This window comes from Mirounga leonina, unplaced genomic scaffold (assembly GCF_011800145.1).
Source record: "Mirounga leonina isolate KUSES-001 unplaced genomic scaffold, KU_Mleo_1.0 Mir_175, whole genome shotgun sequence".
NCBI lineage: Eukaryota > Metazoa > Chordata > Mammalia > Carnivora > Phocidae > Mirounga > Mirounga leonina.
This window is the reverse complement of record NW_023270453.1, coordinates 25,276,935-25,290,929: the sequence shown is the minus strand read 5'-3', so window position 1 is coordinate 25,290,929 and position 13,995 is coordinate 25,276,935. Positions and strand designations below refer to the sequence as shown.

The following is a 13,995-nucleotide window of genomic DNA, read 5'->3' as shown; positions in this document are numbered from 1 at the left end:
GCAAATAAAAACATGTATCAAGTATGTTTCCCCACCCCACCCCCGAGCCTGTACCCACATCCCTCACGAAGCCAAGCCCACTGTACACGTTACAACACAGCAGGCTGCAGGACCTGTCCTCAAGGCAGGAATGAAAATAGTAGGGACACGATGGGGCAGATGCTGGGAAAGGCAGACATGATAAGACAAAAGCAGGTCAAAGAGATATTGAAAATACCACACGCAAATAACAAGAAAGTAAGATAGTGGGGAGAAAGAAACACTCAGCTCAGAAGAGTCTAAGATTCAGAGCCTCCGGGGAGGAAACCAGGCTGAACCAGTTTCCTGGGCCACAAACTGTAGGTCATTAAAAAATATCATTCCACAGCTGTCCTTCCAGCTGCGGTCCACGCGGAGGCACTGTTCTAAAGCGTTTGCCCAGGGCTAAGAGGAACTGGGCCACGCTCAGGAGCGCTCAGTCTTTGGCTCAAGGGGTCACGTGTCCATAACCAACGGCAGCACCATATGCTTCCAGCTCTCATCCCAATGAAGCTGCTCTGACTCCCGGAGGTTCTTCCGGAACTGGTTTAGTTTGCCAGCAGGATCAGGAAACTTTGAGAAAAGCATCTAGAAGAATAAAGACCAGAACTTACTTCATCACTGCTTCCCACCCCTATCCCAGGTCCCACCCGAAAGCTGTCCCTCCTCCTTCCCAGCAGCCTAGATTCCTGTCCCCCTCCAAATACCGGCAGCCAGGCCAGTGATCTACTGAAACCCTCTGTCGCTGCACTTCAAGAACACTACCAGTATCTTGGAGCCCGCAGTTCCCGCTCTGGGCCAGCTTCCACAGCAAGCTTGGCTCAAGCACATTCTGAACTCGATATGCCGGACCCAGCAAGCCCGTTCCTCACGGGGCAGAGGAGAGCCCTCACGTCCCAGCCACACTCCATCTCCTACTCTGCTCCTACTGGACAGTGCGGCCAGACTGCAGCGTTTTCCATCCATACCATCCACATACCGCTTCTGCTGTGCTGTTCCGTCCACCAAGAGCACCCACCCTCAGCCTCTGCCCACCACTGTTCAGCCCACGTGCTAGGACTAGGCAGTCTGTGTTCTTTCCAGCTTTGCTAAACTACATCATGTGTTTGCAAACTAAGCCCTTGGGCCAAATTCGGCCTCCACCTGTCTTTGCAAGTACAGTTTTATTGGAACACAGCCACATCCCTTCACTCATAGACTGGCCACTTTCATGTTATAGCAGAGTTGAGTACTTTTTTTTTTTTTTTAAGATCTTATTTATTTGAGAGAGAGAAAGCACAGAGGGAGAGTGAAAGGGAGAAGCAGACTCCCCGTGGAGCAGAGAGCCCGACATGGGGCTCAATCCCAGGACCCTGAGATCATGACCCGAGCCGAAGGCAGATTCTCAACCAACTGAGCCTCCCAGGCGCCCCAGAGTTGAGTACTTCTGACAGAGACTATGGCAAAGCTGAAAACATTTTCTATCTGGGCCTTTCCAGAAAGTTTGCTGTCCCTGGTCTCAACTGCCAAGAACGATGATGAACACAATCTTTTGTAGTAAGTGTAAGTACCCTTTGAAGACTCCCACCCATCCCCTTGCAAGGCTGCTTCACGAAGCTCCCTTCACTCACTCTCCCACAGAACCAGTCACTTGCTCCCTAGACAGTGCACAGGGTCCACCAGCTCTAGCATCATCTGTGTGGTGTAAGCTCCACAAACCCAGAGGACAGTCAGGGCCCACCACACAAACCAAGCCCACAGAGGCCCAGCCTCTGAGACCACTGCTCCCCGCCTCAACTTTCACCCAGACCCAGCACAGGCCCACCCGGTCACAGGAGCAAAGCATCAGGGGGCGGAACTCAGCGCCCCGGCGTGGGGACAGACGTGGCTACCTGCAGCTGAGCTGCCAGCTCCTCGGAGTCCTCGAAGACCAGGCCGTTTTCCTCATGTTTCACAAGCTCGTGTAAGCTGCAGAGAGAACCACAGACCTGAGAGCTGCCTGGAGAAACCCCCCAGTGCCCGCCCGGACTCCCACTCCACCCCTCCCACAGTCAGTCTGCTTGCAGTAAGTCTGTTCTTAGATTTGGCATCTGAAAAGAAAAGAAAGGCCTGGAGGGATGGATACACCTTAAAAATCCAAACTGATTCTGAAAAGGAGGTGCAATGAGCACACACTTTGACCTTTTCTGCTACATGTTCTTTTCCGTGAGAACGTGCTCAATGGGCTCTCCATTTTTTTCTTAATTGCACAGCAGAAAAACAAGGTAAAAGGCAACCACACTGGATGGAGACTTGGCACATTAAGGGTGACTTTTCTGGGTCACCAGGTAGTTAATCCCAATGTGCCCAGAGCTCAGGGTCGAACATCCTGTATTTCCCATTCAGAGGCTGGCTCCTGAGCCAGTGGTGGGGCTACTATTTCTAGAACCTCTCCAAACACCCATCTTTGCCAAGAACAGTGGAGAGAGAATTACACTCATTTAACTGATTCCAATCCAACTATATGAGCCCAGACAAAAGGGACAGAGAAATAAAACCAGGTCAGCTGTGCAGGCAATTCCAGCCACCACTCTATCCATGAGTACGGGTAAGTGGCTGCCTAAGTGGAGTATTTAAGACTCGTATTTTTTATTCAACATCAGCTCTAAGTGGAAGCCCACTCTTTCAATATGGTGCAGCCCACCCTCAGAAACCCCACAGGCCCTACTCCAGAGGACCACCTGGCAATGCTGCACGATTTTCCGGGGGAATTCCTTGAGCAATTCTGACCTCGCTGGCAACCCCCCACCACCCCCACAGCTGATTTGAGAACCTAACTCAGGGAAGATTCGGATTCTGCTCCTACCACCGGAAGTTCACAGCACAAACGGGCAGACAGCACCCGAACATGTCCACCACCTTCATGGGCAGGTCCAGGCCGCTGGAGGACTTGTGCAGGCACACACCCAGGTCTGCCGACCCTGCAGGGTCGGGGCAAGGGGGGCAGTCAGAGCGCTGGCCCATGCCCCTTGAACACAAATCCTGAAAGGACTGTGGATCGGGAAGGGAAAGCCCCCAGCCCCACATACAACTGGCTGAGTTGGCCACGCAGCCTGGAGAAGGGCAGACACACAGAAGAGCTTCCCAACCACCATTCCTGGCCACTCGTCCCTGTTTGAAAACGACCTGCCCGTCACGGATAGTTTTATTCAAACAAACTCCCTTTGTCTACTTAACCACATTATATTTTAAAAGAACCTGTAGTGGCTATTGCTTCAGGGGTTGAGAGTTTCTGCATTTTAGAAATAGACAGTGGTTACGATTGTACAACACTGTGCGTGTAATTAATGCTACTGAGTTGTACGTATACTTAAAATTGGAAAAATAGGGGCGCCTGGGTGGCTCAGTCGTTAAGCATCTGCCTTCGGCTCAGGTCATGATCCCAGGGTCCTGGGATCGAGCCTCACATCGGGCTCCCTGCTAAGCGGGGAGCCTGCTTCTCTCTCTCCCACTCCCCTTGCTTGTGTTCCCTCTCTCGCTCTGTCTGTCAAATAAACAAATAAAATCTTAAAAAAAATAAATAAAAATAAAAATGGAAAAATAGTTAAAATAGCAAATTTGTACTGTAATGGTGTTTTACCACAATAATTAGGGGGAAAAACCCATAGCAGACCCAAGAGAAAAGCAGCTGTCACTGTGAAAATAAAGCCAAATAAACAACTTCGCATAAATACTGGCTGGAAATTCCTGCCAACCCAAGGCTTTCCACTCGAGACTGCTCACTGGAGGATGAGGCCTTAGAGATTCGCCAGCATGCCCCTCCGGAGAGAGGAAGATGAAGAAAGGAGAGATCGAGGGGAGTCGATGCTGTTTAACACTTTATTTCTGTACCTCCCAGCCACTGTCCTGCCAGACTTGGGGAACAGGGAACCCCAACCCAAAGCCAGGCCCAGCCCTTCTACCCAGATGGAAGAGTAGGACTGAATGGAGGGCTCAGAGGCTGAGAGGACAGAACCCTGATACACAGGTCTGGGGCCCGGCAGGCGGGAGAAGCCGGCACATCAGGAAGCAGCATGGTCTCCTGGAGTTCAGCCAAGAGCTCCTCCGACAGGTTCCTGGCAGGTGGCATCTCCTGGCCCCACACAGTCCCTAAGCAGGGCCCAATCCAGCCTGAGGCCTCTTTGGCCCTGGAGCTAAGGATGGCTTTTAATTTGTAAAGGATTATAAAAACAAAGACTATGCAATAGAAGCAGATAAAACATTTACTATCTGGCCCTTTTCAGAAAAACTCTGTCCCTGCCCTATCCTAGAATATTCCCTTTTAAACCCCAGCTCTCTCCCTGCTGGATGCCCTTACCTAGAAGCAGAGGGTAGTCCTCAGCCTCCAGCCACGGAGTACAGACCTGGATGTGCTGGAAACACTTCTGGCTGATGAGGCCACTGTAATACTCTTTCAGAGGCCCTTTGCCTTGCAGAGAAAATCGGAGTCACTGCACTGGGCCCATCTCTGGCTCCATCCCACAGCCTCAAGCCTCAGAACCCTGCACAGGTGTGAGCAGAAGGCCCACCCTCTGCAGCCGTGATCCGGTCCCCATCTGGCCCCTTGCAGAGCCCCAGGGGAATGCACCCTGACCGCTGAGGCCATGGCCCTTCTCTCCCCCCCCCACCCCCAGCCCCCAGCAACCTGCATCCAGAGGGCCTCAGGCTGGGAAGGTGGCCAGCATAAACTCTGGGCAGGCACCAGAGTGCCAACTGGATACAACTTCTCAGCCAGACTGGCCTGTGTCTTGCCTGATGCCCCAGGTGGCACGGTGTGTACAAGTGGGCTCCTAGCTGCCCCTGGGAGCTCTGGCCAGGAGGAGGGGAGTATACAGGGTGGGGCAGCTCGCCTGGGGCTCTAACCACAGCTCTCTGCTTCTCTCTCTCTGCACTGGGCTACTCTGGAAGCAATTTTATGTTGAGCTCTTTAGTTTAAAGTGGGCTCTTTCATTTAAAAAAAAAAAAAAAAAAGGATGCCTGGAAACCACTGCACACATGTACAAACTCAGTATCTGTGAGGCCATGCTATCCAAGATTCAACTAGAAGCCACACCCTGCTATCAGGCCCCTCTGAGCCTCAGTTTCCTCCTCTGTCAAGCCGTGCAGAAAACCCTACATCAGAGAGCTGTGGTCAGGATTGACAAGACAACCAACATCACACGCCTGGTGTGGGGAAGGCACACAATACAGGCAGATGCCTTCTGCACCCTGCCCCCAACTGCCCCCATTTTATATGGGAACATGGAAGATCCCTGGCAATACCTGTTATCACACAGACCAGAGAAGGAAGGCTCTCTCCATCTAGGATCAGCTGTTCAAACTCTATGTTTAAAAAAATTAAATGATAACCAGAATTATTACCTAATCAGATGAGTGGGGGTTGGGGGATGGGATGGTGGCGGGGAGGGAGCCTCTCCCATCCACAAGATCACTCTCCCAGAGGTGGCATTTCAGATCTAGGGCCTGGTCACTCAGTGACCCAATGGGGAAGCAGAGCCGCCACCTCCACCACCCATGTCCTTAGGCTGACCCACTCAGTGGCCCTGGGGGCAGGAACATGCTGCAGAGGACACCACGCAAGGCCAGCTGAGCACCTCACAGCTCAACAGCCCCTGACAAGTTGCTGATCACAGCCACACGCCTACTTTCTAATGCTGCCAGCAAGATGGAGAAGTCTTCATCCTCTGTAAGAAAAGAGACCTAAGTGTCATTGGCTGGTTTCTAGATGCCTCCCCTCCCAGCTCAAGACCCTCCCCTTTCTCATCTGGGCCCAAGTGTCGTCAAATACACATGGGGCGCAGGCTCAGCCAGGTGCTCACACAAGCCCCAAGCGCCCAGAAGTGTCCTGAGACCTGTCCAGCTGGTGCTGCTGACCAACAGGGCTGGCCGCCCACGAAGATGCGTCACCACCCCGCTCTGAGCATCCTGCTCTGTGAAGGCCGACCTCTCTGTTGCTGGGTCCAGGGGTTCTGAGCTGAAGGAACAGAAACAGAGCCCATGAGATGCCACAGAGCAAGGCCTCGGGCCCCAGGATGGCCATCTCCTGCCAGAGTGAGGAGTGAGGCCTGCAGGCTCCCAAAGGTCAGGCCAAGTCAGAACCACCATCCAACACTCAGCTCTGCTGTTGCCGTACAAAAGCAGCCATGGACCATGCACAAATGGATGAGCGTGCTGCAGTACCACAGAACTTCATTTACCAAAACAGATGGCAGGCCTGTGGTCATGGTTCGCCAACCCCTGGACTAGAGGATTCCCAGGTCTGCAGCCAGAAGATGAGAGAGGCCACGACAGCAGTGAGGAGCCAGGGGAGAGACAGAACAGCTGCGAGGATATGGGGGAGAGGCGGGAGCACAGGAAGCACAAGAGAAGGCAGATAAAGGCTGAAGATGGGAGACCTACCGGGCCTTAAATGCAGAGTAGGTGCGGCCCAGCTTCATGAACAGCTGGTGTTGCAGGTCCAAGGGTGTCTCTTTAAAGAAAGATGCTGGCTTGTCATAGACTGTCACGGCTCTGCAATGAGATCACAGGGGGCTCTAGAGAGAGCCAGAGAAAGACCTAAGGAATACAAGATTCAGGGGGATCCAAAAAATAAGGGCATTCGGAGGATCCAAATCTTAGACAAGGACAATAAGAAGCTTCAGAATTACTTGGGGAAGCACAGAGACATGTTCTAAGTCCAAAACCACATGGGCTACTGGTCTCCTCCTCCCTTGGCTTCCCAGGTAACCATCTCCCAGACCCCTGGGCATTTCTGGATGCCTCGCCAACACGACACAGCAGGGACCGCAGCTGGGACCAACCATACTGGGACCCCTCGCCTCCCCAGGCCCCTACTTGATGCCCCAGTTCTCTGCCAGATCTTCCCGCATCGAGTTGGTCACACACAAGTTCAGGTGGGACAGGTGCCCGCAGAGTTTCTCGTACCTGAAAAGATATTATCACCATTCAGCCAGGAGCCCCGGGCCCCAACACTACACTGCCACCACCCCACACGACTTGACACCTTCTGATACAGAAGAGCACAGAGCTGGGGTCTCCCAAATCGAGTTGCTGGTAAGGCACCTTCCCAGAGTCTACACTTAGTTCCATCTGTACTACTACTTCCTTTACACCTTTCTTTAAGTCATATCGCTTTTCAGCGTAAATACAGTTAGAAACCTTATCTCTACAAAAGGGAAAATCCAGGCTCTCTTGCCACCAAGAGAAGAAATATAATAAAGGCCTCTTTATTGTATCTTAGCCACACTGTGCTCTTGCTGCAAAGGCTGTGGGGCTGAGGCTTGTGGGTTACCAAGGAATGATTTTAAAAACATTAAAGAGGTGTTAGCAATAGATTCGCTCCCAACGGATACCTGAGCCCTGATCCCAGGGCAGAAGTGAAAGAGGACGAGAAAGGGGAAGGAGCGCTCAAGGCTGCTGAATGCCACTGGTGTGAGTGGTACAGGTACACAGCCTGCTCCTCACTCAGGATGCAGAGAAAGCGTGAGAGCTGGACAGCCGGGGACTGAATTGTGGTCCTCACGCTTATCAGCTGTGTGGCAAGCAGCAAAATGGCGCTCGACCTCGGTTTCCTGGCTTGGAGAAGGAGAGTGACCACAGGACATCCTCACCAGGGGCAGCGTAAACTGAATGCGATAAAGGGCCTGGCCTGGCATGCAGCAAGTACTCAGTGATCGCTTGCTGCTGCTGCCACAGCTATTAGAACCCTCAGTGAATGACCCATCGGGGGAAGGCGGCAGATGGTGCCCGCTCGGGCTCAGAACACGACTCTTCCTGCGCCGCGTCCAACCTGCTCCCACAGGCCCTTCTTCCCTCTCCCTGTCTCACTGGTTGCAGCAGACTGTGGCCCCATCCTCCAACAGCACCCCCGGTTTTTATTTGGGGATCTGGTCTGGGTGCACCTGGGACCCCAGGTCTGACAGTGGAACACTTCCCCTAAGACTGAGACATAGGGGTACAGTGGGATGTCAGAGCCTGGCAGATGAGCACGAGCCAATGAGAGAGGCTCCCTTTCTCGCACTGAGCCTGTCAGGGTGGGGATGAGCACCCGGGAGCTCCGCAGCACAAGCAACACCTCCAGGACAGAGTGCGGAGAGAGAAATGAGAGTGGGTCCTGACGACACCTTTTGAGCTCAAAGTCAGCCATGTCTCTGGACTTTGCAGTTTCAGGGACCAACAAACGTCTTCCTTGCCTTAGGCCTGTTTCTTTCACTTGTAACCAGAGTCAGCCTAATTCCCCAGCCTTGCCCTTACCCCACTGAACACACGGGGGACCAGCTTCACCAGGCCTCTCTGCACTGGCCCTTCTTCCTACCCAGCTCAGGGACGGTGTGTGCACCCTCTTCCCAGACACTCACCACTTGGCCAGCACGACAAGGCAGTGGCTGGGGCCATGCACTAGACCCATAATGGAGTAGCCATAGTTGTGCCAGTCGATGACGAGCTTGCTCCCACAGAGGCAGCCCACAAGCCAGCAGACAGCAATGGCAGGCAGGCCCGGGGGGTTCTGGGAAAAAGATACTTGAATGAAGAGAAGGAAACCCAGACCACGGTCAACAATAAACTGAGTGAAAACAGTTGCAACATACATGGCAAAGAGTCAATTATCTTTACAAAGCTCTTGGTGATTAATAAGCAGAAGAAAGACCCTCTTCCTCACCAAAAAAGGTATAAAAACTCATAAAGGAAATAAAATTGGCCAACCTGAAAAGTCCAAGACCACCAATAATCAAGGAGATAAAAAATGGCCAAAGAGGTACATTTTTCACCTATCGGAATGCGAACTCTAAAACACCTAACAATAGCTAGTGGTGGTAAGGACGTGGGAGAAGAGGCATCCCCATTGGGTGGGGGATAAATTGGCCCAACCTTATTCTAGGACTATCCAGTAACACACCACAACATTTTAAAAGTGCTTGAACTCTGGAGCACCTGACTAGTGAAGTCAATAGAGCATGTGAATCTTTTTTTTTTTTTTTTTAAGATTTTATTATTTATCTGAGAGACAGAGAGAGAAAGAGAGCATGCGCACAAATGGGAGGGAGGGGCAGGAGAGGGACAAGCAGACCCCCCACTGAGCAGGGAGCCCAACACGGGGCTCAATCCCAGGACCCCAATATCATGACCTGAGCAAAAGTCAGATGCTTAACTGACTGAGCCACCCAGGCGCCCCAGAGCATATGACTCTTAATCTCATGGTCCTGAGTTCAAGCCCCATGTTGGCCATGAAGCCTACTTAAAAAAAAAAAGAGAGAGTTTAAAAAGTGCATGAACTCTGATCAAGCACAGAAATTTACCCCACGAAGAAACTGCAAAAAACATATGTTCACTGATGCTCTTTACTGTGCTATTTGTAAAAGTAAAAAATCTGGAAGTATCTGAACGTCTGTTAAAATGAAATGAATACATTAGAGTATATCATATATTGTAATACAGTACAGCTAATTAAGAGAAGATGTTTTTATATGTTAAAAAGCAGCAAATGGGAGAGTCTGAGAGCCTAATTCCAGAACCAGACTGACTACCTGGTTCAAATCCTAACTCCAGTATTTCCTAGCTATGTGACGATGGGCTATTTACAGAATCTCTCTGGGTCTAGGTTCTTCATCTCTAAAATGTAGGTAATACAAGAACCTACTTCTTACCTTGCGAGGAATTGGATGAATTAATACAGACATTTAGGTAAGTAATAAGTACAGCATAAGACTCTCTTTAATGACATAGAAAAACAGAATGAATGAGTACCATAAATACAAGGCATATACCATAAGCTCCTACTCATGTTTTCATAAGTCTATACACACACAAATATGCAATTTATTCACCAATTTGCACATTTTATTTTTTTTCAAGGATTTTATTTATTTACCTGACACAGAAGCACAAGCGGGGGAGTGGCAGGCAGAGGGAGAGGGAGAAGCAGGCTCCCTGCCGATCAGGGAGCCCCATGTGGGGCTCGATCCCAGGACCCTGAGATCATGACACAAGCTGAAGGCAGACGCTCAACCGACTGAGCCACCCAGGCGCCCCACAATTTGCACATTTTAAAAGGCTGGGAAGTAAAGGAAACTTAACAGTGGTTCTCATAGAATAACACAAGGCTGATGTTTACCTGGAGAAAGATGTAGGCTGCTGGCTCCCTGCATATCAACTTCCACAGCAAGTGCACGGACTGAAAGACAACTTTGACTCCATATTGGAAAATGTAGGGCCCAACTACAAGTCAAAAAACAGCTGTTACTCCCAAAGGAATTCTTGGCAATGTGTAAATCCCCACCGCACCCGCCCAACACACACACAGATTCAAAGGAATCTGGAGTTCACTGCATCCTACCTGGAAGTTTCTGAAGTTCTGTCAAACTCACAATCTGAATTCTGTTGTTCTGCAAGAGCTCATCATAGGGTCTGGAGTCTGAAAAGAATGTCTCCTTTAATGCAGTGGACAGGGAAATATAAAGTCAGATGATCCACCAGCTTGGGCTGAATAGTGAAGAATGTTTTGGAAAATAAGACTTTTCTCTCTGTTCCTCCATAGCCAGAACCGAGCATGAGGACACTTCTTATCCAGATTCTCTCCACAGAGGGAGGGCCTGAATCTTATCTACCTTTATTTACTTAACACAATGTCTGGCACATAGTAGGCACTCCAGATAATTTAGACTCCCCGATTGGTGGAATTATCCCACCATAGGCAGACCCCTAGGAAGTTCCACTCCACTCTATCCTCTGATGACACGTTCTAAACAGGGGCCAAAGGCAACCGGTGCTACTCCCTCCTTTTCCCTGATACACGGTTGAGGTACCCTCTAAAGATGTCATCCTGGAGGAAGATGAAGGAGCAGACACCCCTGCTTCTGCACCCTGAGAGTAAAAGCCGGACACGCAGCACAAATGAAACATCTGCCTGCAGACTTCTGCACTGAGGGTGTGGAATGGAGAGGAGACAAGTCCTCTGAGACACAGCCTGACAAAGGCAGCCACAGGAAGTATGGTCATCGTCACTTGCCCTGGAGTCACACACACCTGGGTTCCACTCCGTCTTTCCATTCACTAGGAGGATTATGTGTGAGACTATGAAATGAGTTCACTTAATTTAGCACAGTCCTGACATATGGCAGGCACTCCATTAACTCTGGCTGTTCCTAGAGACCCATCCACCAAAGGCTGGGCGGAAACCTGGCCGTCTGGGCCACTACCGAGGGCGTCCAATCTCAGAGAGCTGCCAGAGGTAGGAGGGAGGAGAGGGACGTCCCCGCCCCAGCTCCCCCGGGCTGGTCAAAGCCGCGGGTTAAAGGCTGAGCGCAGCCTCCCTCCCAGTCCCCCGGGCACTTACTGCAGAAGCCCAGAAGGGTCACAGAGAAGCCGCTCTTGACAAACGACAGCGCGTGGTACTGCATGCGGGGGCTGCGGCCCACGTCCCCCAACACCACGATGATCACGTGCCTCTTCCCGCGCGCCTGCCGCCAGCGCTTCCACGAGACCAGCAGCAGCAGCACCGACGCAGCCGCCGCCAGCAGGGCCACGCAGGAGGCCGCCATCTTGGCGGGCCGACCGCAGTCACGTGACCGCCCTCCCCGGGCCGCCTACGCCTCGCGCAGCCTCAGACACAGCCTCGGAGGAGGTGGGCGGACAGAAGGGAGGGGGGGAGTGGTTCCCTACGTGGCGGCCCACGGAACTCCGGAGGAGCCCTTGCGGGCCAAAAATTAGTGCTATTAAGGCAAAGTTTTTACCATGTGAGGCTCTAGGAACAATTTTTCTCAAAATTCTAAGATAATTTCAAAATACAGTGAAACAGTTTGTATGAATCTCATAAGCATAATGTTGAGAAAAGAGGCCAAATGCCAGAGTACATACTGGCTGGAGTTAATTTATATAAATGGAACTACCCTTTAGAGGCGCCTGGATGGCTTAGTCCAGTCGCTTAAGGGTGTCTTGATTTCAGCTCAGATCATGATCTCAGGGTCGGGAGATGGAGCCTTGGAGGGGGCTCCACGCTCAGCCGGGAGTCAGCTTGAGATCCTCTCTCTCCCTCTCCCTCTGCCTGTCTCCCCACTTGTGCGTGCATTCTCTCTCTAATAAATAAATCTTAAAAAAACAAAAAACTCCCTTTTGCTGTTAGAAGTCAGGAGAGTGACCTGCCTTGGAGGAGGGGGTGTGAGTGGGAGGGGGCCAATACGGAGCTGGTGGAATAGGGCTCGTCATGTTGTCTTTCTGGATCTGGGTGCTGGTGAGGTGGGTGTGGTCCTTTTGAGAAAATTCATTACGCAGCAAACTTGTTCATTTTTCAGGAACTATGTTGTACTTGAATAAAATGTTTATAAAGAGAAAGGGAAAAGGACAAAGAAGGGACGATGGACTCTGAAAAACAAACTGAGGGTTCTAGAGGGGAGGGGGTAGGAGGATGGGTTAGCCTGGTGATGGGTATTAAAGAGGGCACGTTCTGCATGGAGCACTGGGTGTTATGCACACACAATGAATCATGGAACACTACATCAAAAACTAATGATGTAATGTATGGTGATTAACATAACAATAAAAAATTTAAAAATAAAACGATTTCAAGTATATGTGGTTAAGGAAAATTTTTCCCACTGACCTTCTCATTTTACCTCCTAAAGTAGTCACACTCAAGAGTTTAGTGTGTGTCCATGGGAGAGCCTTTTAACTTTGAAAGGGGTCCTCTTGCTGGGAAACATTGAGAGCATTTTGGTGAAACCACCCTCACTGCCCTCAAGCTGCTTCACTCACTCATGCACTGGACAAAGAAACAAAACAGCACCTCCTCCTTTGATAAGAGCCTAGACAGGGCAGCACCTTGCAGATGTGGTTCTCATGTCCCTAGAGCCCAGCTCAAGACTTGGCATGTGTGTCTCATTTGCTTCTCACAATAGCCTTGTGAGTCCTTTTTTTTTTTACCAATAAGAACATTGAAGATCACACCATTAGTATGTGACAGAGGCAGGGCTTGAAAATTTAGCTAAAGAGGGTAAGGAAAGATGAGTAAATATGGGAGGGATAGGCAGACAGATGAGGGCAGCCTCTTTAGTCCCTCAGTTGCAGGTGCAAGGGCTGGGGGCTGGAGTACACACCCTGCCCAGTCTGTCCACGCTCTTTTGGTGGGATGCAGCTGGGATCTGGAGACCTCAGCCTTGTGGGTTTCATGATCTTGAGCAAGTCATTCTCCATCAGTTGACTTTCCTGACCTGTAATTGAAGGAGGGGACTTCCCATCTCAGACAGCCCCTCCTGCTCTGATGGTCTAAGAGGACAAGGACCAGGTGCCATGGTTATGACAAACCAAGAGTAAATGCTGTGCTCTAGAAGACGAGACCCTGGTTGGCAAAGGAGTCGGGATTGCTTCTCTAGGGAGAAAGGAGCAAGATGCATCAACAGCCAGAGGTGCTGCCTGCCCATTTGACATACATCACATGTGAAAATCAGTCCTTCCAAAGGTCAGGAGGGTATTGTTTCCCCTTCCAGAGACCAGAGGTTGAACCCTAGCAGGATCACCTGATGGTTAAGATGTGGACTCAGGCGTTTGAATTCCTGCATCACCTCATACTAGCTGTGAGACACTAGGTCACAAGAAGTCATTTACCCTGTCCCCTAGAGCCTCAGATTTTAAGTTATAAAAGGGGATAAGAATAGGACCCACTTGCATGCCTGGGCAGCTCAGTCAGTTAAGCATCTGCCTTCGGCTCAGGTCATGATCTGAGAATCCTGGGATCGAGCCCCACATTGGGCTCCCTGCTCAGTGGGGAGTCTGCTTCTTCCTCTCCCTCTCCCTTTGTGCTCGCTCTCTTGCTTTCTCTCAGGTAAATAAATAAAATCTTTTGTTTTGTTTTGTTTTGTTTTGTTTTAAAGATTTTATTTATTTGACAGATACACAGCGAGAGAGGGAACACAAGCAGGGGGAGTGGAAGAGGGAGAAGCAGGCTTCCTGAGGAGCAGGGAGCCTGATGTGGGGCTCGATCCCAGGACC

General features: G+C 50.8%; 1 protein-coding gene across 2 annotated transcripts; it reads right to left on the bottom strand.

Moving 5' to 3' along the window:
* Positions 1 to 104: 104 nt before the first annotated feature.
* On the bottom strand, positions 105 to 11,950 carry ALG1 (ALG1 chitobiosyldiphosphodolichol beta-mannosyltransferase). Of its 2 annotated transcripts, XM_035022219.1 has the most exons (13): positions 11,348 to 11,947; positions 10,349 to 10,426; positions 10,127 to 10,230; positions 8,373 to 8,521; positions 6,850 to 6,939; positions 6,415 to 6,525; positions 5,868 to 5,989; positions 5,661 to 5,699; positions 5,278 to 5,337; positions 4,334 to 4,444; positions 2,843 to 2,957; positions 1,890 to 1,965; positions 105 to 606 (listed from the first exon to the last, which is right to left on the bottom strand). In XM_035022219.1, the coding sequence occupies exons 1-13, from the start codon at positions 11,550 to 11,552 to the stop codon at positions 475 to 477; spliced, it is 1,392 nt and encodes a 463-aa protein (XP_034878110.1). In that variant the 5' UTR covers positions 11,553 to 11,947; the 3' UTR covers positions 105 to 474. The 2 variants fall into 2 exon arrangements, with proteins under 2 accessions (XP_034878110.1, XP_034878111.1); XM_035022220.1 differs by lacking the exon at positions 105 to 606 and having other exon boundaries at positions 1,911 to 1,965; positions 2,815 to 2,957; positions 11,348 to 11,950.
* Positions 11,951 to 13,995: the final 2,045 nt, after the last annotated feature.

Excerpts from the sequence above, each read along its gene's own strand:
- ALG1 (XM_035022219.1), bottom strand. The coding sequence starts at position 11,552 with ATGGCGGCCTCCTGCGTGGCCCTGCTGGCGGCGGCTGCGTCGGTGCTG. Across the intron at positions 10,427-11,347 it reads GACCCTTCTGGGCTTCTGCA|ACTCCAGACCCTATGATGAG; the intron begins GTAAGTGCCCGG and ends CATTCTTTTCAG. Across the intron at positions 6,940-8,372 it reads CTTGTCGTGCTGGCCAAGTG|GTACGAGAAACTCTGCGGGC; the intron begins GTGAGTGTCTGG and ends ATATCTTTTCAG.